Source organism: Chrysemys picta, chromosome 5, assembly GCF_011386835.1.
Source record: "Chrysemys picta bellii isolate R12L10 chromosome 5, ASM1138683v2, whole genome shotgun sequence".
Classification (NCBI taxonomy): Eukaryota; Metazoa; Chordata; order Testudines; family Emydidae; genus Chrysemys; species Chrysemys picta.
The window spans coordinates 90,313,998-90,341,715 of NC_088795.1; the positions used below are offsets into that span (position 1 = coordinate 90,313,998).

The window sequence follows — 27,718 nt, forward strand, 5'->3', positions numbered from 1 at the left end:
TTAAAAAAATAGGAACGATATTAGCAATTGTCCAGTCATAGAGTACAATGTCTGAGTTTACAGATTCATTAAAAATCCTTGCTATTGGGCTTGCAATTTCATGTGCCAGTTCCTTTAATATTTTTGGATGGAAATTATCTGGACCCCCCAATTTAGTCATGTTAAACTGTTTGAGTTTGACTTTGACTTCCACCTTGGATGTGGTAATTTCTACCTCAATATTCTCATTCCCATTAACCACCCTGCAACTACCCCTAAGTTCTTCATTTACTTCAGTTTTTAATGAGGCTAAGTATTTGTTTAGATGTTGGGACATGCCTAGTTTATCTTTAATCTCCACCCCATCCTCAGTGTTTAGTAATTCCACTTCTTTCCTTGTTTTCTTCTTATTTATATGGCTATAGAACTTTTTACTAATTATTTTAATTCCGTTTGCAAGGTCCAACTCTGCTTGGCTTTTGGCTGTTCTCACTTTAATCCTACACTTTCTGACCTCCAAGAGGTAGCTTTCTTTGCTGATTCATCCCATCTTCCATTCCTTGTAGGCTTTCTGCTTTCTCTTAATCACTTGTTTGAGATGCTTGTTCATCCAGCTTGGTCTGCAACCCTTCCCTATGAATTTTTTCCCCTTGCTTGGGATGCAAACTTCAGATACTTTAAGTCAAAGTTGAAGAAACTAATTCCAAACTTCCTTCACATTGAGATCCTTGAGTTCTTCAGTCCAGTCCACTCCCTAATTCCCTTAATTTTTTAAAGTTAGCCCTATTGAAATCAGGGGCCCTAATTGCAGATCTATTTTTGTTTATCCTTCCATTTAGTTTGAACTGAATTAGCTCATGATCACTCAAACCAAGGTTGTCCTCTACAACCAGTTCTTCTATGACGTCCTCACTGCTCACCAATACCAAATCAAAAATGGCATCCCCTCTTGTTGGTTCAGCAACTATTTGGTGAAGAAATCTGTTGGCTAGCACATCCAGGAAAATCTGGACCCTACTATGATAATATCTGGGAAGTTAAAGTCTCTCATAATCACACAATTCACACTAGTATTTATTTAATTAAAAACATTAAGGAGATCTCTATCCATATCTTCTGACTGAACAAGAGACTTCAATTGCTTCTTTAAAACACACTTCCTTGAGAGACCACAATTAGATGCCTAAATTGCCACTACCAGACACACTAGGGTATCATTTATTATTTATGTCTGATCTGTTTTGTCTGTGTCTAAACCAGACTGTAAACTTGTTGAAACTGGAATTAGTCTCCTGATTTATTTGTACACTGCTGGCACTAAGTTGTTACCAAACCAAATAAGGATTAATAATAGTCTACATTTAAGGCCAAAATTCTGCACACAAACCTCCAGCCTCTCATTCTGGAAACATGACCCAGAGTTACATGTGACACTTTCACGTTGCATACCTTTTTTCAGTGGCTCAGGCTTTTTGTCAGCTTTCTCTCTCCATGGCATGGTGATAGATGGGAAAAATGACTTCTTTTCTCTGGTTTCTTCCTCTTCATTTTTGTTCTCATTCTGTGCTGGCGAGTGCACCACGTTCACTTTACTGTCTTCTTTTTTCCAGGTGGTGTCTAACTCAGGTTTAGCCGCCCTTTGACCTAACATGTCAGCTAAGTTTGATCTCTTCATTTTAGAAAGAGGAGAGGATGGCGGGGTCTGGTTTGTGGGCTTTGGAGCTAATGCAGGTTTCTGTTGGAGTGATGATTTACACACAGGTTTCTCATGACTAGGTAACGGAATCTGGCTGTTGGTCGATGGGAATAACAGTGTAACTGTTGTGTCTGAGTTCTCCGAAACATTATTTGAAGAGTCTTTTAAAACATTAACAGTGGCATCCCTTCTCTCTAGGCTAGGGGATATACTGTCTTTTAGAGCGGTATTAATGGTTTCTTTTCCACTTTCTGTTGTAACTAGTGGGGCAGGTACACCATCAAAACTATCTCCTGCACTGTATCTTTTCTTTTTCTTTTGCTCCTCCTGTTGATCGTAGTGGAAACGCAAGGAGTAATTTGTCCTTCTTAACTTTATCCCAAATGGAGAAACATTTTCTTCTTCACGTGGTGCTGTTTTATCCAGTTTTCTTGTACCAGTGTTCTGCTGACTTTCCAAAGTAGCTGGAGATTCTGATTGGGGCAGTTCTTTTCCTGGAGAATGAGAGAGGCTTGGAACAAGGAAAGATGGAAGATCTTTGGCAAACTTATAGCCTTCTGTGTTGTTTGCCATTTCAAGGTGTGTTTCCCTCTTTGTAGCCATTTCAGTTGCATTATCTTTACAAGCTGGAGTCTCATTGTGAGCAGCCACATCATCATTTGCATCATTGGATGAATCTGTCTTTTTTCTTGTGTTCTCTGGTTCAGTACCTTCTGCACCACTTGCACTCTCAGCATCTGCACTGGCTTTTGAGGTTTCTGAAAATTTCTGCCATGCTGGTGTTATGGAAAATTTTGCGTTTGCAGAAAGGGTTTTCCTTAAATTGCCATGGGAAGCACCATGTCCTTTGGGTGTCCAGTCATCACTGTATCTACAGACACTTACTCGGTCTTTTTCATTTAGCTTGTTGTTTTCTGCACTCTTTAGCATTCTAGATCTAATAGAAGCCCATTCAGCTAATATGTCCTGGTTGTTCAATGTCTCCTGTGTATACTTCATTTTACTGCAGCTAGATTTGGGATCAAGAGTAGTTTTCTGGGTGTTTTCTGGTGGGGGAATATCCAGGTTTTTTCTTTCTTCTGTCAAACCAAGTAAAGATTTACAAGCTGTATCTTTGATCTGATTCAGGTTTACGGCAGTGCCACAAAGCTGTGCTCCAGTAACCAAAATAGCTGTGTGTGGGACACTCAAAGAGTAGGGAAGTGCAGTAGAACCTTTGCTAAATTTGTGGGTCTTGGATTCTTTGAGGGCAGAATGGTGTGCTGCCTCTTTGACAGGAGTAACAGGGCTCAAATTCACTTTCTGAAATATGATCTGTTTCTCTCCCGATGACACTTGAAATGTGAATGGTCTGTGCATAGCCTGCCTTTCATCTACTTCCTGCCATCTTAGTTCTTCACCTATCTTCTGCTCCTGAGCTTCAACTTCTCTCTTCTGCTTTGGTGTTAGCTTTTCTTGCACTGTTTCTTTCCCTTTCTGTGATTGTTTTGTTTTTTGTTGGTTTGATTCTTCTTGAAGCTGCTTCTCCATGGATTCCCTACCAGCATCCACAGAACTCACTTCTTCTTTGACCTGTTGCTGTCTTATGGCTTGCTCTTGTTCTTTTTGCTTTTCCAGATGCTGTTGTCCATCCACATGTATTTCTGTCTGTTCTTTCAGTTCTTGTTCATTTAATTCCTCTTGCCTTATTTTAAATTTCCCCTGTTGTTCTCTCTCTTCACTCTCCAGGTGCGTTTGTTCTGCTGGTTCATGTCTTCTTTGTTCTTCTTGTCTCTTTTGCTTCTCCAGTTTTAGTAGAGTTTGTTCTTCTTGTCTCTTTTGCTTCTCCAGTTTTAGTAGAGTTTGTTCTTCTCGTCTCTTCTTTTTTTCCTTCTGATGCTGGCTTTGTTCTTCCAGTCTCTTAGCTTCTTCCTCCTGCTGCAGCTTCTGTTCAGCCTGAAGATGCCTTTTCTCAAATTCTTGTCTCTGTTCTTCCAATTCGTGTCTTTTTTGTTCCTCCTGATGCTGTTTTTCAATCTCATGACACCTTTGTTCTTCCAGTTCTTTTATTTTCTGCTCCTCCAGTTCCACTCGTCTCCGTTCTTCCAGTCTCTTCTGCTCTTCCAGTTCCAGTCGTCTCATTTCTTCCAGTCTCTTCTGCTCCTCCAGTTCCAGTCGTCTCATTTCTTCCAGTCTCTTCTGCTCCTCCAGTTCCAGTCGTCTCATTTCTTCCAGTCTCTTCTGCTCCTCCAGTTCCAGTCGTCTCATTTCTTCCAGTCTCTTCTGCTCCTCCAGTTCCAGTCGTCTCATTTCTTCCAGTCTCTTCTGCTCCTCCAGTTCCTGTCGCCTCATTTCTTCCAGTCTCTTCTGCTCCTCCAGTTCCTGTCGTCTCATTTCTTCCAGTCTCTTCTGCTCCTCCAGTTCCTGTCGTCTCATTTCTTCCAGTCTCTTCTGCTCCTCCAGTTCCTGTCGTCTCATTTCTTCCAGTCTTTTCTGCTCCTCCAGTTCCTGTCGTCTCATTTCTTCCAGTCTTTTCTGCTCCTCCAGTTCCTGTCGTCTCCGTTCTTCTTGTTGTCTTTTCTTCTCCTCCTGGTGCCTCTGCTCTTTTCTTTTCAAATGTTTCTCCTCCTCAAGGAGATGCTGCCTTTTCTCTTCCTCACAACGCCTTCTCTCCTGTTCACTTTGCATCTCTTCAACTTCCTGGCATCTTTGTTCTTCCAGATGTTTTTTTTCCTCTGCTTCTGCCATTTGTCTTTTCTCTTTTGCCTCAAGCATTCTCCAGTGATTTTCTTGCTTTCTTTTCTCATCTGCAAACTCAAGCTGCTTTTGCCCCGCTTTGTTCTGGGTTGGCTTAGCTGTGCCAATTAGTCCATTGTCATCTGGGTATGTCTCTCTGTACTGGTGGGTTTCTGGGTTTTCTTGCTCAAACTCTGTAGCTGTTATGCTTTGTGAATCCTAATGTTAGGAAACAAAATCAGATTTACTTAATATTGGTTATCGTTCCCTTTCTTCACTGTACAGAATGGTAAACTGATCAGTTGCAAACTAACTAGTCTATTTTTTAACAATTGGCTTGAGATATAGATCATTTTACTTTTGTCCTTTGTTAGAAAGTCATATTTTTACTATATTTGAGTACAGAGTCTACACACATTAACTCATGAGTTACAGTATCACAACCCATGACATATTGGAGTAACTGAACAACATGTTGGTTTATCTGTTTCACCATTTTACAGGAGTGATATTCTGTAAAAGAAAGGATACATCCTGGCACCAACAACATGATAATACTAAATAATAAATCACGGTTTACACTAATGCATGTAAATCAATGGTGCCCAAATTCTGACTAACCAAGCAGCACCTTCAGGGAAGTCTAAGGGCCACAGATGATTTGTGTAAAATGGAGTAGGCAGCAGCCACCCTCACCATAAAACTGGGTCTGAAGCGCAGAGCATACTGATACACACCACCAAAGCCAAAAGCTAAGGAGGCCACTGGGCTCATTGAGGAGCATTGTATGCTGGGATCTGTAGTCACCACAGGCCACATGAGGGTGACCACAATCACACAGGGCTTCACGCGGCCCACAGGCCTCACTTTGGCCACCCATGATGTGAACATATTTTAGAATGTAACATTCACGTTTCCAGCACTGTCCCACATTTAACCACTTTGTAAGCTCCAGAGTTTGTTCTGTTAAGGCTCAGAAACATTAAGCATCTGTTCAAAAGCATTGTCTGTTCTCTCTGCAAGGCTGGCTGTTTCCACACAAAGCACGCAGCCCCATAGAGAGCAGCTGTGCAGTGATGGCAAGAACAGGAGGAACAATGGTAAAGGAAATGCTGCTTGGCTGCTACTCTCTGCCTGCCTCGGCTGAACCCCAATTAGTCGGGGCTCCCCAAGCTGATGGTTCCAATGCAGAAATCTGGGAGCTACCTAAAAATCACGTAAAAAGCAACAGAGGGTCCTGTGGCACCTTTAAAACTAACAGAAGTATTGGGAGCATAAGCTTTCGTGGGTAAGAACCTCACTTCTTCACTTGCATCTGAAGAAGTGAGGTTCTTACCCACTAGGGTTACCATATTTTGTGCCTCCAAAAGGAGGACACTCCACGGGGCCCTGGCCCCGCCCCCAGCCCTGCCCCCTCCCCAAAGTCTCCGCCCCCTCCCCTGCTTCCCGCGAACATTTAATTCGCGGGAAGCCTGGGCAGGTAAGAGGGGGTGTGGGGGGAGGAGGCGCGGCCCAGGCTGGCCCCCCCGGCGGCTCCAGCCTGGGTCGGCTCGGGCCCTGGGGTGCCGGCCCTGGCCCCCGGCCGACCACCCCCGGCCCGCCCAGCACTGCCGGCCGGCCCCTGGCGGCCCAGCGCACCCCCCCGGCGGCCCGGCTCCCGGCCCGACCCCCCGGCCCCGCGGCCCAGCGAACCCCCCCGGCCCCGCGCACCCCCCCGGCGGCCCGGCCCCGCGGCCCAGCGCACCCCCCCGGCGGCCCGGCTCCCGGCCCGACCCCCCAGCTCCCGGCCCCGCGAACCCCCCCGGCCCCGCGCACCCCCCCGGCGGCCCGGCTCCCGGCCCGACCCCCCGGCTCCCGGCCCCGCGGCCCAGCGCACCCCCTCGGCGGCCCGGCCCCGCGGCCCCGGCACTGCGCCCCTGGACCCCGGCCCCGCACCGCGCGCCCGGCCCCGCGACCCCGGCCCAGCCCTCCCTCCCGATTTTCCCGGACATGCCCGGCTTTTGGGGATTTCCCCCCGGACGGGGATTTGAGCCCCCAAAAGCCGGACATGTCCGGGAAAATCCGGACGTATGGTAACCCTATTACCCACGAAAGCTTATGCTCCCAATACTTCTGTTAGTCTTAAAGGTGCCACGGGACCCTCTGTTGCTTTTTACAGATTCAGACTAACACGGCTACCCCTGATACCTAAAAATCATAGAAAATCTGGAGATCCCCAGCTTTTCTATGCTAGTGGATAGGTGTGATAACTGCTGCTTAACGAAGATAGCCATTGTGATTAAATGGGATACCATGAGGTGGATCAGTGGTACAAGAGGTATTTTGTTTGTTTCAGAGTATGTCTGCCCTGCAGCTGGGAGTGTACTTTCCAGCTTGGGTGGACAGACGTGCTAGCTCTGCTCAAGCTAGTGTACCAAAAATAGCACTGTAGTCAGGAGGTAGCTTAGGCAGCGTCTCAGATTAGCCACCCAAGTATGTACTCAGAGGTTCCAGGCAGGTTTGTACCAGGCATTAGCCAGAGCTACTCCTGGCTACTCTGCTATTTTTTGTGTGCTAGATCAAGCAGAGTTAGCGTGTGTCTGTCTACCCAAGCTTTCGGTTTCCTGGAGAGGAGGGAGGGCAGTGGGGGAGAGACGTAGGGGCTCCTTCCATCATTCCTTTCCTATCGTTGTTTAGATTGTGAAGTATTTCTTTTGAAAGCCCAATGTCCAGATTATGGCAGGGGCACACCAGGAGGGGAAGGGTACACAGGGCCCTTTCCCAGCTAGCATAAGGAGTGAGAAAGGGAAACGAGAAAGGACCATGGCTCAGCCTCCTTCCACACGGGTCAATGGAGCTGGCTGATTGTGGGGTAGAGAGCACGTTGCGCCCTCACAGTGCCTCCTGGAACTCTCCTGGATGGGTGCAGCACATCATCAGCCCCAGATAGCTACATGGAGGTAAACACTACCTGTTTTGTGAGTACTGACTACAGTTTCTAAAGCAGACCATCTCATCTCACCATTTGACCACCCAAATCAGTTCAATACCTTTGTTAAACTTCTGTGTTTTCTTGACAGCCTCTGTTTTTTTGGCTTTATGGAGAGCTTGTGCTTAGCCGCACTGTTGTCCAGACGAGCGACTGCCCGGGGGACCGCATCAAGATTGATCGATTCAATTGTGCCACCAGAGGAAATGTGTCTTTTTGACCGAGACGATTTGACTGGAGTGACCTGTTTTGTACCATATATACAAAATAACCCTCATTAAAACCATACAAAGAGATTTAAAACAAAAAATATTTCTGTACGTATGCAAACAAAAAAATAGTTAGTAGAAAACATGCAAAACGAGGAAAGTTTGCCAAAGGTAAAAAAAAAGACATGAATTCTTCTGTAAGTAATTCCCACCATGCTCTTTTGAGTGAGGCTACATCAAAAATGGCTGAAAGATAGGAAAGATAAATCAATCTAAGCATTACAACAGAGCCTACAATAGGGAGTGCTGCAGAGCCGAGCCACCCCACCCCAGTGGGAAATGCTAGAAACCTTATGCCTCAGGCAGGTACAATGCTTCTTGGAGTACAGTGGGACCATGGCCACTGCATCATGCTTGGTGTACTCCCTCATGTGTGGCCAGCTCTGCTGACTGATGCAGAAGCAGGGCAACAGGATGGCCCCCCATTTTTGCCTCTCTCAGTCTCATTTGGGGAGGTTAGCAGTAGTAGTGGAACTAGCTTGGAGCAATCCCTGCACTGCTGGGAGCACAGAGATTGCTGTTCTACTTAGCTCTACCAGGGGATGCAAGGGCAAGAGACGTTCCTTGCAACCTCTCCCCCACCCTCCTCCTGTGCAGGGCTGGGCACAACTGAGCCCTAAATGCATATGTAATATAGGTCATATCTCTATATGTCACAAAACACATAGGCTGTGCCACACGGACAAGTTTATGTTACTGTAGGAACTGGGACTTTTGCATTCCCATCTTTTTTGAACTGTGCAATCTTAACACTGCATCAGTATAGTTTATAGGCAAAAATATGAATAACTCTTGGAGCTGGTGATCATACACTTCCTTGGGGTACTGAGGGTTGTTAGGCACTTCATTACCACCTGCCCTTATCATAAGGAAGCTTTGTCTGTGCCTGACCATGGGTCAGTTCTCTGATGCCACAGGCAACACAAGCACTCCCCTCTCTAGGCTCACACAGGCCCTGCTCTCTCTCTCTCTGCAGATTAGTGATAGACACACTCCAACCCCAAAGCCCTCTGAGCATTCCCCTGGCATGTCCAGTCCCTGGGTTCCCTGGACATACACAGTATTCACAGATTTGCTGCTCCCAAATAAGCAGAACACCCCAGCTTACTAATTACATTTTAGTTCACTGCTCATTTAGCACACAACACTTCGATAAGTTTATAGTGAAAATGAGTAGAAGTTTATTTAACAAACTATAGAGATTCAAGTGACAGCAAGTAGTAGTATTGGAAACAATTAGTTACATATAAAATAAAATTGTAACAGGCATTCTAGAACCTAGACTTAATGAACAAGATCCTCTCATGTCTAATAAAGTGTTGATCGTCAGCATTTTCCAGCCAGGCAGGCTGTGATCCCTTTTTCATTAGGCAAGCCACACTCTTAGCTTGTCTCCTAGGTGAAGGAACGAGAGCATCCTCTCAGTTCTCAGATATATCCCCCCACAATCTATTATCTTTACTAGTAAACAGGATCCTCTCCTGCTGTTTATTTTTTTCTATAAATTTCCTCTCTTGTAGATTTTGACTGGTCTCAGGCTCAGTATGCAGATAGGCCTCCATTGTAAGACTTACAATGCTCACTACCCCAAGACCAGACAGAGAGATAAGCATCTGTACCTGCTGTTTGAAAGGAACCTGTTTAAGACATGTCACCGCTTGGTTACCTGCCTTAACCCCAAAGCTTTGAGAACACATTTTCTAGTATAGAAACATAACCCATTCAATATTATCTGTACATAAATTTTGAAATGATTATGATGACAAGTGGGCTACTGCCTCTTGATACAGACCTTACATGCACCCTTTGGTCAACTTAATATGTATATCTGACCCAAGGAATCCCTATAAAAACTCTATGCATTCCCTGTGCCTGCTAACAGTTGGCACTAAGAAGTTCCTGGCTTTATTTTGATGCAGTAGAGTTAGCCACTGGTTAACCTATAGGCATCAGCTGGAAACACTCTTGCCTGGACAGTGCATCTGCAACTATATTTTCTTTGCCTGTAATATGTACAAGTTCCATATCATATTCTTGGAGCACTATATTCCAATGTAGCAGTCTGGAGTTCGTATCTTTCATCTGTGAAGCCATATTTACGAAGAATGGACTGTTAGGACTCTGAAGTTTCTGTTACATTGGTATGACCTCAGTTGCTTTACCACCCACACAATCACAAAAAATTGTCGTTCTATGACAGAGTAGTTTTATTTGGGGGGGCAGGAGAAGTCAGTTTTTTACTTAAGAAAGTAATAGGATGTTTTTTGTTGACTTTGCCTGCTTGCATTTGGACTGTTCCCAAGCCAGTGTTAGATGCATTAGAACACAGGCGTCAAATATCTTGTCAAAGTCTGGACTGGCCAGAACCAGTCCAAATTTTTGACAGAATTTTTTTTGCTGTGTCAAAGCTTTCTTGACACGCTGCAGTCCAAATTGCCTTGTCTGGCTGTGTCTTTTTTGCAGACACACTATTGCTGAAATCTTCCCCAAACCTGCAACAATAGTTCGCCAAGCCTATGAAAGACTTAATTTGTTTTTTGGCCCCTTTCTATCTAGTGACCCGAATAAGGGATTTCAGCTGCCCCTATTTAACACTTTGACACCTTTACCGTGAGACGTGCATCTTTGGATTTCTTCAGCACAATTCCTAAGTGGCTTTTATGATCTGACCAGGAACTGCTGAAGATGGCAATTAGAGAGACAAGGTGGGTAATATCTTTTACTAGATCAACTTCCGTTAGTGAGAAACAAGCTTTCAAGCTAACATAGAGCTCTTCACAGTTCGGAAGCTTCTCTCTCTCTCTCTCTCATCAACAGAAGTTGGTCCTACAAAAGATACTATATTACTCTCTAATATCCTGGAACCAACATGGCTACAACACTACTCTGCATAAAACAGGTGAAGAGGGCAATATCATCTATGTCGGCTCAAACAAAATCCTATGACCCAGCTAGCACTTGCTTAATGAGCCTCTGAAGTGTGGTTCCTGCACTGATTAAACAAAATGGTAACACTTTCAACTCAAAAAGTCCCAATTCAGTAATGAAGGCAGATTTTTGTCTGCACTTCAGTGTCTAAGGGAATTTGCCAAACCCCATTTGTTAAACCCGGGTGCTCAGGAACTTTGCCATGCATAGTGTGTCTAGCATGTAATTGATTCTGGGTATTGTACCAGGAACCTTGACAGCATTAAACTTTCTGTAATCAGCACAAAACCTTATATTATGTTGTGATAATTGGGTCTAAAAATTTACCCTAATAGTGAGTTTAATTGTAAAAAGGATATGAAAGTTCATATGCTGTTACAATAACCTGTTACAACAAATGTTGGTGAAAAATACGTCAAGTTGTTTTCAACAACTAATGTTAAACAGATTCAAGAAAACTAGACAGAGATTTAAAATTCATCCAAACAAACAAAAAAAGGTTCTGAGCTGCGTGGCTCTTTGTGAGGTTTTGCTGCACCATCCCCAGCACAGACTTTAAATCGGGGGTGGGAAAACTTTTTGGCCTGAGGGCCAGATCTGGATATGGAAATTGTATGGCGGGCCATGAATGCTCACGAAATTAACAATTCAGAGATTTTCAAATAAACTTTATCTTAAAAAGATACATTTTAGTGGAAATAAACATAAAACCTTACTTACTATTATAAATACACCATCATAACAACATATTACAATAATTAAACCAATTTACCCCCTTCCACGCCCTTTCTCTCTAGCCTGGATTTGTCGGGCATCAGACTCCAGTCATTGGAACTGATCGAGATTCACCAGCCCCCTGCTTTCAGAAATCTCCTCCCATGTAGGTCCCAACACCCCACAACTTTGAAAACCATCACTGAGCACTCCCTGGCCAACTACTCTTTGTTTTATCTTCAACAATGGAAAAATTAACACTACTAAAACATCAGAGTCACCTAAGCCAACAAGTAGCAGGCATGTGGGCTTGCATGTTCCAGGCTCTGATGGCATGTGAGGCGTGTTTGGGTTGTGCAGCTGGAATAACATGCATGCCCTCGTGCCGGTCATGAACACGCAGGAACGCTGGGCGGGAGCAGCAGGACAAGCCCCCGACCCCACTCCCCAACTGGAGCACTGGGCAGGCAGAGAAGAGGAAGCCCCCAGCCTTGCTCCCCGACTGGAGCACTGGGTGGGCGGAGCAGGGGAAGCCCCCAGCCCCGCTCCTTGGCTGGAGTGGGGCAATGGAGCTCGAGGGCCAGATTAAAAGGTTTGACAGGCTGGATGCAACCCATAGTTTGCCCACCCCTCCTTTAAATCCTCCTTAAAACCTTTGCACTTATTCAGCCACCAGTTCCCCTGTGCCTCAGTGCCACTCTCCCAGGAGTCTCTACTGAGATCCGGGACCTCTGACCTTTCTCCCATACCGAGGTCAAATGGGGCAAACCATGTGGATTCTTGTGGCACTGCGTGGTAAGCAAACAAAAAGACAGTGCAACATTACATCCCAGTCACTTGCCCTCTTGTTTACATACTTTGTCAGCATAGATTTCAGGGTCCCACTGAACCTCTCAAGTAACCCATTTGTCTCTAGATGATATGGGGCATATTTCAATTGCTCTACCCAACACATCCTCCACAACTCGCGCAATAGCTGGGACATAAAATTGCCCCCCCCCCCCCCGCCCCCGGGCAAAATCTGATGTCTATTGGAAAACCCACCCTGCTGAATATTGAGAAAGGTGCCTTAGCAACTGTTTCAGCTTCCACATTAGACAAGGCAGTTGCCCCTGGTTATCTGGTGGCAAAATCCACCGTTACTAATAGAAACCTTCCGCATCCCCTCCCACCCCGGGTTGGCTGGGGTGATATCTGTGGCAATCCTGAAAAAATCTTCTTTGGTAAAGGATGCACAGGAGCCTTGCAGTGCCCTAGAGGCTTTTTCTGCTTTTGACATAAGTCACAAGATTTTTCCTTTACATCATTTTGAATATTAGGCCAAAAGAATTTTTTCTTTAAGCTTTCATAGCTCTGTTCCCAAGCGATCGGCAAAAGGGCAATCGTGGGCTAGTAGCATGAGCTTCACACAATCAATTGTTTATAGGGCTCCCCAGGACTTTTGTTTTTTTACTAAATGGGGCTTCTGTGTACATCCTCCCCTCTTCTACAAAAAGCCTCCCCCGTTCATAGAACATCAGGGTTGGAAGGGACCTCAGGAGGACATCAAGTCCAACCCCCTGCTCAAAGCAAGACCAATCCCCAACTAAATCATCCCAGCCAAGGCTTTGTCAAGCCTGACCTTAAAAACCTCTAAGGAAGGAGATTCCACCACCTCCTGAGGTAACCCATTCCAGTGCTTCACCACCCTCCTAGTGAAAAAGTTTTTCCCGAAAATCCAACCTAAACCTCCCCGACTGCAACTTGAGACCATTGCTTCTTGTTCTGTCATCTGCTACCACTGAGAACAGTCTAGATCCATCCTCTTTGGAACCCCGTTTCAGGTAGTTGAAAGCAGCTATCAAATCCCCTCTCATTCTTCTCTTCTGCAGACTAAATAATCCCAGTTCCCTCAGCCTCTCCTCATAAGTCATGTGCTCCAGCCCCCTAACCATTTTTGTTGCCCTCTGCTGGACTCTTTCCAATTTTTCCACATCCTTCTTGTAGTGTGGGGCCCAAAACTGGACACAGTAGTCCAGATGAGGCCTCACCAATGCCAAATAGAGGGGAATGATCACGTCCCTCGATCTGCTGGCAATGTTCCTACTTATACAGCCCAAAATGCCATTAGCCTTCTTGGCAACAAGGTCACACTGTTGACTCATATCCAGCTTCTCATCCACTGTAACCCCTAGGTCCTTTTCTGCAGAACTGCTGCCTAGCCATTCAGTCCCTAGTCTGTAGCAGTGCAGGACTCTGCACTTGTCCTTGCTGAACCTCCTTAAACTCTTTGTCTACCTCAAGGAGATCAGACCTGACAAAATTAACTGGAATCCCCTCTGTCACCACTGAAGTCTCCAACTCAAGGGTAGCTGCATTAACCTGGGAAGATCTGGCACTGTATTTGGACTCCCCATTACTGAGGCACTGTTTCTTCATGGGTTCAAGAGACTACTCAAGTAGCACTTTCTTCAGCCGTCCCCTTGGGTTGGAGTCTGATAATTAGGGTTATCAGCAGATGACTGGTACTGGGATGGTATGAGCTTAGTTCTCTCCTCACCCTCCTTTTCCCCAGGAATAAACCAGGGACCCCTATTACAGCAAGCTTTTGACCTTCTCTTGAGTACGTGCACTCTATGAATGGTCTCACTTGTAGGTATAAATCAGCAGTATCAGCTGCAGCTTCCACAGCTGCTCGGGACTTTTTTATATTAACTTTTTTGAAATTTCTACACTTTAGGTGGTATGCCCCTGGTGTAATTTGAAACCTTTTTAACACTGACCCTTTAAACAGACCATACAACATAACATCATTTACAGCCATATAATTGAACACTTGTAAAGCTTTACCAGTCAATTTGGGGACTAACACAGTCATTCTCTGGTCACCATGGATTTTATGTACCTTGCATATCCTTTCAAAGGTGGTCAAATATTCTTCAATGCTATCAGTCTCCTAGTGACTTGGGCACAGTTTGTCCCAGCTGGGTGATCCCTGGTGCGGAGTACCTATGGGGTGTGGATTCTGTCCTTGCATTTCCAGCTTTTTAAGCTCTGCTCCCTTTCCTTCTCTTGATCTTCACGCTTTTGGTGTTCCAGCTCCAGTATTCTCTGGTGGGCCTCCTCTTGTCCTGCTTTCTCTGCCTCCTGCTGCTGTTCATATGCCTCCCATTTTTGCTTCTCTGTTACCATCTCCCTTTCCTGGGCGCTCTCTTTTATTTCCAGTTTTCTGATCTTTATCTTGACCAGCACTAACTGCATTGCTGTTTCACTGGGAATTGTGCCAGATTGATTCCTTAAATCTGCCCCTCCTTTGGGCTCAGGCACTTTTAATAGATTAATAAGTTCCTCCTGGTACTTGTTATCTTCCAGGAACAAAGCTTTCATCCCTCCATATTTGATCTGTAGCATTTAAGACACATTCTGCACAGTTTTGCCAGCTGACGCTTGGTATGTTTAGCATATGTCTCTGATTTATTCATCCCATCCTTTCCTTTGTTCTATTTCTCTTACCCAAAATATACAAATGGAAAATAACAAATTGTAATCTTTTACTTTAACCGTTTCCAATTTTCTGACTTTTGAGTTTAGTATATAAGTGTTTGGAGTGTGACCCTTGGCTAACCAGAAAATGGGGTGTAGATCTTGCCAACTGTGCTACAGTGACACTTCCCAGGTAATACCCAGGGTTGAGAGGCACCTCGCTACCACCTGACCTTAGCGTGAGGAAGCTTTGTCTGTGCTTGCCAAGGGTCAGCTCCCAACTCCATCAACCAGAGACAACGCAAGCACTCCCACTGTCTCTCTACAGGTTAGTGATAGGCACACCCCAATCCCCCGCATGTCCCCCCTGGACCATCCAACTCCTACTCCACCCTGGACACTTGCAGTATTCACAGATTTGCTGCTCCCAGAGAAGCAGTGCAGCCCAGATTATTAGCTGCACCTTAGATCATCACTCCACTTAACTGAGGTGATGGTTGCTAGGAGAGACATGGAACAAGAAGCTAATGGTTCAAGGGAAGGCTTAGTGAGTACTGACAGAACAAGGTTCAAGCTCCAAGGGCTGAGCTCAGAGACCTGCTTGCTTTGGGCATGCTCCCTGCTCTGCCACCAACAAGACCCTGCTGAGGAATCTGTGGGTGTGCACTTCCTCACTCATGAGTTGAACATTGTGGCAGGACACGCACTCCTTGCTGAGCTTGGCTGATGTATGGGGTGGGTCCAGCCTGGGTCCGACAGTGGCCTTAAGGTCTTTTCCATTAGGTGCTTCCTAAGGCGAAGTTCCCATCCTTCCCAGGTCCAACTGAGGAATGAACGACAGATAGTGCACCTTGCTACGCTGTGGGCTTCCTCGAGGCAGTACAGACAGCACTGGTGCTCGTTGCTGATCGAGAAGGAGCATGGGCAGGATGCACAAATTTTGAAGCCCCAAGTCCTGGGCATAGTCCAATACCCAAAGCAGGGTAATGGAGGGACGGGGCCTCTCCAGGTCAGGGAGACTAACTATAAAACACTAAAAACTATCAGATAAAACTTTAAACTCTAAAAACTTATAAAAACTATTTACAGATATCGATATAAATGTTCACAAATAAAGGAATAAAACCAAAGCTTTGGACACTGGACCAAGACCATGCAGTGGTGAGAAGGAACTGGGGAATGGTTGGTCCACCCCACCCTTTATCATCTCGGTCAGAGGCATGAGGTGAGACAGGACGTATGTGTGGACCAATGGACACTGCTTTCAAAACTCTCCAGCTCCGGGGTCATGGAGCATAGGTCTACCCAGAGTGGAATACACATAGGGACCAGCACTCAAAGAAGAATTTCCAGTGTGGATACATAAGTTCTTAAATATTATCTGTACATAACATTTCAGAATGATTATGATGATCACTGGGCTACTGACTCTTGATAGAGACCTTACATATCACCCATTGGTTAACTTGATATGGATGTATCTGACCCCAGGATCCCTGTAAAATCCTATGCATTCCCTGTGCCCTCCACCAATTGGCACCAAGAGGTTCCTGGGTCGCACACAGTGAACCAAATGAGGACAGCTGGTCAGTTTAAGCAGTAAAAAAAAAAAAAGTTTATCTTCAGATGTGTTAATTTATTAACAACTTTCAAGAAATAACTTGGTATTTTGTTTTAGAGAAACACTCCATGACTAAGGAAATAATTTTCATTCATACTAATTGGATACCCCAACTGGGGCATAACTAACATTACAAATTTTTATCAACTCCTATTAATCAGCTGTGAAGACAGATTAGCAGCTAAAGTTTCAGCAGGGTCACATTTTTTAGTGTTGCCAACTCTCATGATTTTATCATGACTTTCACAATATTTTGATGTTTTTCTTTAAGCCCAACCTGGAGAGACTCTCAGCTTTTATTTAAAACAAAATTAAGTTTCTTGATGTCATGGTTGTGGAGAAAAGCTTGAAAATATTATGTGAGGACATGCTAAAACCTCAGAAATCAGTAGAGAAATAATAAGAACCCAACATTTATTATTTTTTTAAATCTCAGGTTTGCTTACATATGGAGTGTTGTATTTCAGGTATTTTAGTTATTATGTTCAGCCTTTAGGCCTGAATCAGTTGGACTTACTATTACATGAGTTTCCAAAGCTATATTTAATTGGTATAAGGCGACACTAAAGTATACATTCCTCAAAACTGGTGTTGAGTTCTAAGCATAAAGTGACAAGTAAAATTTCTCATTGTATATGAAAATCTCCTGTTGAAATCAGAGAATCAAATCAGAGCCCATGCTGTGTCTTTTGGATTGCAAATATTTGGGCCCAGATACTGCAAATACTTATGCACGAGTGTAACTTCACTCATGTAGGCAGCTGTCATTAAACACAACAGGATTATTTTCATGAATAAGGTTGTACATATGAGTAAGTGTTTGCAGGACTGGGACTATTTCCAGCCATACTGAAAACACTTTGCACCCTGCAAAAAGAAAAAAACCTTACAATGCTTGGGTGAAGCACTGGCAGATGAATCTTATTGTATCTACTATAGGTCTTGCAACAGCAAATGCTGTTATATTGGGAAAATTACAAGTGAGTACACAAGAAACTAACCTTTAAGAGGTGACAAAAATCAAAAGTCTCTCCACATAGTCCATTTAGCTACCACTGTTAGATTTGCAATTGTTGTGAACTCAGAAAGGGAGGGGAAGTCTTCTACAGAGGAAAAATTAGTATCTTTTTTTCAAGACAGCTCTGAAATCCACAAAGGTTAAACACAGGTTTATCAGAGAATCAGTTGTTTAAAGATCTTGAAATGTTTTGCATAGCTTTATTAAATGATATGTAGGCATAATAAAGTAGTAAAAGTACTTATGAAAATGATGGCTCTGCAATAATTCGAATGTTTGAAGAGCAGATGAATGGAGCTATGTTCAGTTTTCTGTCATCATCTATTACCATAGAAACAGACTTCCCAGCTTCAGTCACTACTCATTTACCAGTGTCTCCTCAAAGGCAGTACATGAGAATTGTACAGTGTCACTGCAGTTTTGGATGAATTTGGGACAATAAACCTGAATACTGCAATAAAATAACTGGTGGTTTTCTAAAAAAATAAATTAAAACAAAGGAGGAAAAAGTAATTAAAACAGAAAAGGATTTGATACAACTTCAATTAACTATTCATGTTTTGTTACCTTCTTCTCTACTTCATGTCCTGTCCCAGGCACACGCATAGGGCTTAATGAATCCGGCGTGTCACTTAACTAGAAAATAAGATTAGCACACCTAGATATTAGAATGTAAAGGATTTAATAAACATGATTAAAAGATCTAGTGCAATCACAAAGTGAGAGTGAAAAGGCCTATTAGGACTTTTCCTCCATCCCCACTAGCACTACAGGCCTGACAGATGCACAGTTCTGCTTCCTGGTGTAACACGGTTTTCTCTTCTACACTTTTATAATCTTGTAGCTCTCTATAAAGAAGAGTCTGTAGATATCAGAGCCAACAGGCTACACAGGCTAAATGATAAGAGTTCACACTTATTCTTAAACCTAATTATCTAGTGCTAAACACCAAAGCAAAATGCGACCTACCATGATTTCTAGCAGTTTTGAATACATTTTGTCATATTTAGAATCAGTGTATTAGTTTGATTGAAGCATGGACCAGATAAAACGGAATTAAAAGTCCCATCCTCTCTTAGGCAAAAATTATCTACATAGGGGAGTGGAAATATTGCATTTCACACAATGCTTCCTGTGAACTCCTTTCCTCTGGAGCCAAATGGGATCCACAGAAAGGCAGGCCCCTTTGACTTTTCAGTTCCATCCGTAAGGGTTCATTAGTGCTGCAAGAGTAGTGCTGTCCATGGCTCTCCTAAACGCTATCTGCCATCAGAACCCATCTTATGGGAGTGGATTCTAAGCCCTGGAGGAGGAACTGCATTAATTCCTGAAGACTGCAGGAACTTCATTATTAACCATTTGTACTAGTATAGCACCTAGAGGCCCTAACCAAGATTGTGCTGTACACACATGCGGTAAGAGACAGTCCCTGTCCCAAAGAGTTTACCATCTAACTAGACAAGGCACACAAAGGGTACGAGAAAACTGAGGCAAAATACTTTCCCCAAGGTCAGTAGCTAAGGCAGGAACAGAACCCAGGTCTGCTGCATTCTAGTCCAATGCCTTATCCACAGACCAGCTTGCTTTGCTTTGGTGGGGAAAATTATTCAGTGCAACTTGACCTTCATCCCCTTCCCAATCCCCCTCCTTGTGCCCTCAGTGGGGCCAAGAGGGAATTAATTGGACACCATGTCATGGAGGCAACACTCCCCTATGCCCTGCCCCCCCAAAAGCAAACCCTGGGTGCAGGGTGTTCTCTGCATGGGAAAGTACTGGGACCCTAAATTTGGTATTACTGTATCATTTAAGGGCATTAACTTAACAGTCTTTTTATAATTGCTCTTATGTTTATGCATTATAGAGCACATTTAAGTGATTCCTTTTAGCTAGGAGCTTGTGAAGCTTTCTGTGATACGAATTATAGCCTATTTGTATCTTTGATATAAAATGACTGGCTTGATTTTTAATCCCATGTTTTTCAATTCTGACATATTTTATGTATACTTTGTGATTCTCCTTTTATGACTCATTAGCAGATATTAGTATATATCCTCAAAATTAGCATTTCAAACCCATGCCAAATCAAATTGAGAACTGAAGCCATTAATCCAATTTACCTATACAATAATAATGAAAAACTACATGGAATATAAGAAATACAGCACCAACAATACTTAGCATTTCTAATCTGTAGCTTTCCAAGTGCTGTACAAAGATGTATATGCCTTCTTATTGTCTGTGTACAAATGGAAGCACAGAGAAGATACAAAGGCTTGAACTACACTAGAAAATTAGGTCGGCATAACTACACCACACAAGGTGTGAAAAATCCAAAATATTTTTATATCAAGCGCTATAAAGCTTCAAGTGAGTAGATGTACTTGTTAAATAGTGCGTGCACACACACACAAACAAACAGATAAAAAGATGTGAGTTCTTTGGAAATCCTTTCCCAGGCAGAGTTTGCTCTATATGATTCAGTAACTGTACTGAAGGTGAACAGGGAGTGCCGAATGAAGGAGAAAAGGAAAATCAGCAAATGTTGAGGAATTTGGTGGAACCTGGCTCTGGGCATGTGCACATTTGGGGGAGTGTAGTATGGCTTCTCCTCCAAATGGCTCTGTGTAGGGGCATGGCAACAACTGAAAGCTGGTGAAATGTGGTACCAAGCCAACCAGTGGTAGAGTATGTGTACCCACTGCAGCTCTGGCATGCTCTCCCTGAGAAGCCTTGGGAAGAATTCTGGTTGAGCCAACCCAAATCCCTCCTCGGGCTGCAACATAGTTTCTCTGAACCTCCCTCCAGCAAGGGCTGTGACTTAAAAACACAATCTGGCCCTCAAACTTTATCCAAACATCCTACTGCAAGGGTAGGGATGTAGGATGGGAGATGGACAGCCAAATCTTCTTGCAGGGAACCCATGGGTCAGATAGGAAAATATTGAGAGACACACAAACCCTACTTCCTGTGCAGCCCTGGAGGGTACAAATACAGTGGAAACAATACATTTCTGCTGCACAGGAGAGCCAAGAATCTGAGAACTCAATTAAGGGGACTCCAGAACGCACTTCAGAGTGCAGAGCTTAACTCCACAATAGTGCGGGGGGGTGAGGGGAGGGCTTTGTGGACAGATTGGGACTCTACATCCCACTGTGAATTAGTGGGAAGAGATTCCATGTTCCTCAGCCACCCACTGCACAAAGCTCCTTTGCTAGGGCATTGTGCAAGGGATCCAAATGTCACTCAGTGTGCTCGAAGTTGACAGAGAAAGGTGCTAGTTCATTTGGAAGTGCTACTGTTTGTTGAGGATTTGTGTAGTGAAGGAGGGCTGCAGTATTTGCCATTTTCTCCATTAATAGCATCATAATTTTTTTTAAATGGATAGATACAGTGCTTTCCAAATACACAGGGAAATTATGTCCCTGCTCTCAGGAATTTACAGTTTTAAATATACAGAAAAAACACAATTGATAAATGCTCAGGTGGGAACAGATGCTTTCCTTCTGCCCAGAGGGTATGTCTACACAGCAGCTGGGAGCCTGTTTCCCAGCGTAGATATTGTCTGCTTGAGCTAGTATACTAAAAATAGCGGCATGGCTGCAGAAACACAAGTGGTAGCTCGGGATAGCTACCCGAATACGTACCTGGGGCTCAGGAAGGTTTGTATGCAAGTGGCTAGCCCAAGCTACTGCCTGCGTGGCTGCAGCCACACTGCTATTTTCAGCGTGTTAGCTCAGCAGAACTTGGCCTGGTCTACACTAGAAAATTAGATCAGCATAGCTGTGTCGCTCTGGGGTATGAAAAATCCACACTGTCATTAAGTTGACCTAAATCCCTGTATAGACAGTGCTAGGTTGATGGAAGAATTCTGCCATGGACTTAGCTACCACTCCTCAGGGAGGTGGTAACTTATAAAAGTGGTCTCCAACCTTTTTACGCACAAGATCACTTTTCGAATTTAAGTGCAACCCAGGATCTACCCCACCCCTTTCCCGAGGCCCCGCACGACTCACTCCATCCCGCCTCCCTCCATCACTCACTCTCCCCACCCGCACTCACTTTCACCAGGCTGGGGCAGGGGGTTGGGGTGCGGCAGAGAGGTTCAGAGTGTGGGAGTGGGTTCTGGGCTGAGCCTGGGGCAGGGGGTTGGGATGCAGGAGGGGATGCTCAGGGCTGGGTCAGGGGGTTGGAGTGCAGGAGAGGGTACGGGGTGCTGGCTCCATGAGGGGGCTCAGGGCTGGGGCAGGAGGTTTGGGTGCAGGATGGGGTTTGGGGTGCAGACTCTGGGAAGGGGCTGGGGCAGGGAGTTGGAGTGCAGGAGGAGACTCAGGGCTGGGGTGCGAGAGGGAGTTCAGGGTGCTGTCTCCAGGAGGGGACTGAGGAAGGGGGTTTGGGTGTGGGCTCCTGCCGGGTGATGCTTACCTCGGGTGACTCCCAGTTCCCTGATTGCCCTGGGCCTACGCCACTCCTAGAAGCGGCGAGTATGTCTCTGTGGCCCCGGGAGTGGGCCCGTGGCTCCGTGCACTGCCCCTCCCTGCAGGCATCGCCCACGCAGCTCCTGTTCCCGGCCAATGAGAGCTGAGGGGCGGTGCCTGCAAGCAGGAGCAGCACGTGCAGACGCCCCCCCAGGGGTTACAGGGACATGCTGATCACTTCCAGGAGCAGTGCAGGGTCAGGGCAGGCAGGGAGTCTTAGCCCTGCGGCACTGCCAGACTTTTAGCGGCCGGAGATCGTGATCGACTGTCAGAGGCTCCAGGATCGACCAGTCGATCACGATCTACCAGTTGGTGACCACTGGCCGATACCGATGGGAGAACCCCTTCTGTCAGCATAGGTAAAGTCTACGCTGAAGCACTACAGTGGAAAAGCTGCAATGATGTTTTAAATGTAGACAAGCCCCTAGTGTGCGTCAGTCTACCTGTGCTGGGAAGCACATGCCTACCTGCTGTGTCAACGTACCCGTAGACTACCCAATATGCCCGGTATGTCAGAGGCTTGGGAGGTACAGTGGTTTGAGCATTAGACAGCCAGTATGCCTGGGTTCTAGTCTCAGTCTTCCATAGGCAAACTGGTTTAGGCTCCAATCCCTCTCACACAGAATTTTCCCTGTAGGCTGCTATGCATCACCTGTACACAACTCCCCCACGCTGTGAAATCCAGTATTCTTTGTCTCTCACTAGCCTTTTCCTGACCTTTAGAAAGATGCTATGTTTGACACCTGCTCTGTGGGAAGTCAGCTGTGGGCCTTTAGAACAGCTAATATCATGGCCTCCCTCCCAGGACTCCAAGTACATCACTCCTAGTGCATATACTTGTCATTAGTCTAGGGCGCAGAATTTGAAAGGTCCTACTAAATCTGTGTGTCCACGCATAAAAAGCCTGCTGCTCTGTCTTACTGGACATTGCATCTATGCCCCAGTGAGTTCTGTGCTTTCAATAACAGTGTGATGTAGTGAATATGTCCATTTAAAATGCTTACTTTATTATCACTGTCTGAGGGCACTGTGTCCTGTTGAGTCTCAATCTCCATGGGGCTACTGAGTAATAAGTCCTCTTCTAAACTAGCATTTGCCTCCTCCATTGTCCTCTCAGAAATTGTCATTTGTGGTGGTTGTCCAAATTTAATAGTCTTGGACAACTGTTGCTGAAAAACAAGAAAAAATGTATTTATATCACAAATGAAAGAAGTCGACTCTACTGCACATGCCATCTCTCCCCATGGAATCTGCATAGTCTGCAAACAATTTGAAATACACAGGCTGATTACCAGGGCTAAGAAGCGAACTAACTCCAGATTCAATATCTACCGCAACAAGGCAGAGAAAAGGAAGCATAATTATCAGCAGTAACTCTTGATTGAGGAGGACAAGAGTTAACAAAGACTCTTGCTGTTTTATTATGACTTTCATAATACTGGTGTTTTCTGGAGTCATGTGGACACATCAAAATCAAGCTTTCATTAAAACAAAAACAAAAAGGTATATTTCTAGGCTTTATGGTTGCAGAGAAAATCTTGAATTCATGACCAAGTGCATCCTCAAAGGTAACAACCCAGAAGGCCATAAAAAGAACCCTACATTTATTATTTAAAAAAAACCTCACAATTATGGGGACCAGACATGATTTTTAAATGTTTGAGGAGTAGCAATACTGCACATTAAAGGAACCTGATTTTTAGAGAATGCAGGGCATCTAGCCTCTGAAAAAATCAGGCCCCTTTAAGGTATCTCAGGTTGAGCTCCCAAAAATTCAATTACCAAAGTCATTAGTCACTTCTGCAAATCTTGACCAGATGTATTCCCACTGCAGATCCCCTTCTGCCTTGCCACAAGGCTATTGGTGTACAAGAGAGCACAGAAATTCCACAGTGAGGCTCTGCTGAAGGAGAACTATAACACATACTGGTAGGTCAACAGAAAATGTGAGTTTTGTAGCTTTTCCATCATTCAACTTTTCCATTTCCCGTTTTTCTTTCATTGAATCCTGTTTCTTTTCCAGGGATGATTTAAAATCTTCTCTCTGAAATACTATAAATAAAAACAATGAGGAGTCTGGTGGCACCTTAGAGAATAACAGATTTATTTGGGCATAAGCTTTTCTGGGTAAAAAACTACTTCTTCAGATGCATGGAATGAAAATTACAGATGCAGGAAGATTGAAGTGTTCTCCTACTGGCTTTTGTATGTTACCATTCCTGATGTCCGATTTGTGTCCATTTATTCCTTTATAGTTCTTGTATTATGGGAATAAGTAAATAACTTTTCCTTATCCACTTTCTCCACATCACTCATGATTTTATATACCTCTATCATATCCCACCTTAGTCTCCTCTTTTCCAAGCTGAAAAGTCCTAGCCTCTTTACTCTCTCCTATCGGTCCCGTTCCAAACCCCTAATCTTTTTAGTTACCCTTCTCTGAACCTTTTCTAGTGCCAGTATATCTTTTTTGAGATGAGGAGACCACATCTGTACACAGTATTCGAGATGTGGGCGTACCATCGATTTATATAAGGGCAATAATATATTCTCCGTCTTATTCTCTATCCCCTTTTTAATGATTCCTAACATCCTGTTTGCTTTTTTGACCGCCTCTACACACTGCATGGACGTCTTCAGAGAACTATCCACGATGACTCCAAGATCTTTTTCCTGATTCGTTGTAGCTAAATTAGCCCCCATCATATTGTATGTATAGTTGGGGTTATTTCTTCCAATGTGCATTACTTTACATTTATCCACATTACATTTCATTTGCCATTTTGTTGCCCAATCACTTAGTTTTGTGAGATCTTTTTGAAGTTCTTCACAGTCTTCTTTGGTCTTAACTATCTTGAGCAGTTTAGTATCGTCTGCGAACTTTGCCACCTCACTTTTTACCCTTTCTCCAGATAATTTATGAATAAGTTGAATAGGATTGGTCCTAAGACTGACCCTTGGGGAACACCACTAGTTACCCATCTTCATTCTGAGAATTTACCATTTATTCCTACCCTTTGTTCCCTGTCCTTTAACCAGTTCTCAATCCATGAAAGGACCTTCCCTTTTATCCCATGACAACTTAATTTACGTAAAAGCCTTTGGTGAGGGACCTTGTAAAAGGCTTTCTGGAAATCTAAGTACACTATGTCCACTGGATCCTCCTTGTCCACATGTTTGTTGACTCCTTCAAAGAACTCTAATAGATTAGTAAGACACGATTTCCCTTTAGAGAAACCATGTTGACTTTTGCCCAACAATTTATATTCTTCTATGTGTCTGACAATTTTATTCTGTACTATTGTTTCAACTAATGTGCCCGGTACTGACGTTAGACTTACCAGTCTGTAATTGCTGGGATCACCTCTAGAGCCCTTTTAAATTATTGGCATTACATTAGCTATCTTCCAGTCACTGTGTGCAGAAGCCGATTTAAAGGACAGGTTACAAACCATAGTTAATAGTTCTGCAACTTCACATTCGAGTTCTTTCAGAACCCTTGGGTGAAATCCATCTGGTCCCAGTGACTTGTTACTGTTAAGCTTATCAATTAATTCCAAAATCTCCTTTTTGTCTCTCCTGGAATTGACACCGCCTCATCAATTATTGGGAGTGGACTACATCCACCCTGATTGAACTGGCCCAGTCAGTACTGGTTCTCCACTTGTGAGGTACTCCCTTCTCTTCATGTGTCAGTATATAATGCCTGCATCTGTAATTTTCACTCCATGCATCTGAAGAAGTGGGTTTTTTACCCACGAAAGCTTATGCCCAAATAAATCTGTTAGTCTTTAAAGGTGCCACTGGACTCCTTGTTGTTTTTCTGGATACAGACTAACATGGCTACTCCCTGATACTATAAATAAAGTAATCTTGAATTGCACCACAGATAAAGTTAACAAAACAGGAGCATTTTATGGCTGTCTAGAGACAGAGCCTCTGCCTGGTGCTTTTCAGTAGTAATGACTTCGGCTTACACAGAGATCACAGAATAAGATCCCCCTTTAATGTACAGAAATTAATTTCTGTTATGTATGCCTAAAAGAATCAAATGTTTGAAAGAGAACATATTTTTAGCATGAGATTTAGAAGAAGTAATGAATAGGAAAGAGGACACTTTAGTATTTGATTTTCTTTCTGAATATTTACAGGAACCATATCCAGTGAAGAGAGATAAGACTATGTGGTAATTTTCTTACTCTCTTTCAAGGACAGGAAATTCTCCAAAGAGAACCACCCTATCACTGTGAAAATCTCCACAAAGGAATGCTTATAGCAGGGATTCAAGTATGTAACTTCCCTTCATGTGAATGTCAATTACAAGCACAGACCTCTGCCCTGAATTTACCTCTCTGAATTTAAGATAGACACAATGTAGGTTATAGTAGCAATTACGTAAAGCAAAGACATGATTTCAACTCTGAATCAATAGAATGGTAAGGTGAGAACTTGGCACGGAAACACAGTTTTTGAGAGGATTGGTAAACCTCAAAGGATTTCAGGTCAATCTCAATTCACATAACCATCCAGAAGTTTGCATTCTTGTCTACATCTTAGCCAAATTAACTGAAGCCATTAATGTCCCATAGTGCCAAACCAATTGGTGGGGGGGGGGGGAGGGCATGTGAAAGAGAGAATTTCTCTATCACCAAGTTGATGAACTAGGATTGATGTTCCTCCACCTCCTCACTCAGGTATGCACAGGTATTGCTGCCCACCTGCATTCAGATAGTGGATGATCAAACATAACTTGTGTGGTTAAATGGACCGAGTTAATGGCAGAAAGTCACACCTGCTTAGATACCCAGAAGGAAATTTGGTCCCACTGAAGTCAATAGAAAAACTCCTTTTAAGAGGAGTCAGTTGATGCCAGTCTTTTCAGACTTTTCCTTCTCTAGGTCTGCATTCTACCTTGGATTTACACACCCTCACTGGAGATTAAACAGGAATTCCACATGCAGAACAAAACAATGGCCCTGTGAGGGTATGATCCAGTAAATTGCTGAGTGCCCTCAACTCTCGCTGATAGTTTGAAGGCTGAAAATCTACAAATGCCCACATTTCTGCATGGAGTTGGCTTCCTCAGGGCACAGAACTTTTCTGTAGTTACTCCTAGCATTTTTAAATACATTTATTTTAACCAAATAAACTCCATTAATAACTTTCCCCTGGCCAATTTTCTTTCAACGTTTTAATCTCCAAGAGCTGATGTTGAGCACTAAATGTCAAAATCACAAAAAGCTCATTATTACTTTGTCATCTGAAAGTGAGATGCAGACAAGGAAAAGATTATGTTCTCTTTACTAGTTTATGGTATTTTCCTGTTGAACCAAAGGCAGAATCTGAAAGGCTGTATATATAATAGTCCCCTGAGATATATTTAGAATGATTCCAAATTTCCTGTATCGCTGTTTTCTGGTCACCTAATTCTAAACGCTACCTGCCATTTGTAAGTATCATCATGCATTGCTTTTGATGTCTATTCTTTTCTCAATGCAACAATGTATTTTGAATTAACAATAAGAGATCCATGCCTCTCCTGGCTGGTGAAAGCCAGTGAAGAAAAAGTATACCCACTATTAATGGGAATTGTTAATGCTTCCTGAAGCACACCTATCAACTCCTTGAAACATGAAAAAGTCCAAAAGAAGCCAGTTACTTGACCCTGAAGAACTTTCCAGCTACTATCTTGTCTGGTATCTCATTTTGGCATCTCAAGTGGGCACAGTGTGGTTTGTGAGCAGAGGTTAGAGGAATACAATTAATTTCCCCCCAACCTCCAATTCAGTCCCTGTGAGTGGGCAGTTACGCAGCATTGACAAGCTCTCAAAGTCCTGCCCCAGCATGTCCTGTGCCCACTGTAAAAACAGATG

The 27,718-nt window shown here is 43.9% G+C and overlaps 1 protein-coding gene across 27 annotated transcripts in view; it reads right to left on the reverse strand.

Moving 5' to 3' along the window:
- The window catches only part of CRACD (capping protein inhibiting regulator of actin dynamics), a 215,452-nt gene that overhangs the window by 17,827 nt on the left and 169,907 nt on the right, over positions 1 to 27,718 (reverse strand). For 15 of the 27 annotated variants that reach the window (XM_065596839.1, XM_065596828.1, XM_065596850.1 and 12 more), the window contains 4 exons: positions 22,850 to 23,014; positions 17,938 to 18,006; positions 7,420 to 7,602; positions 1,429 to 4,609 (listed from right to left, as the gene is read on the reverse strand). In XM_065596839.1, the coding sequence (XP_065452911.1) occupies positions 1,429 to 4,609; positions 7,420 to 7,602; positions 17,938 to 18,006; positions 22,850 to 23,014 (3,598 nt within the window). Of the gene's footprint in view, positions 1 to 1,428; positions 4,610 to 7,419; positions 7,603 to 17,937; positions 18,007 to 22,849; positions 23,015 to 23,627; positions 23,898 to 27,718 lie in introns of those variants that run through there. The other 12 variants (XM_065596827.1, XM_065596842.1, XM_065596833.1 and 9 more) reach the window with 5 other exon arrangements.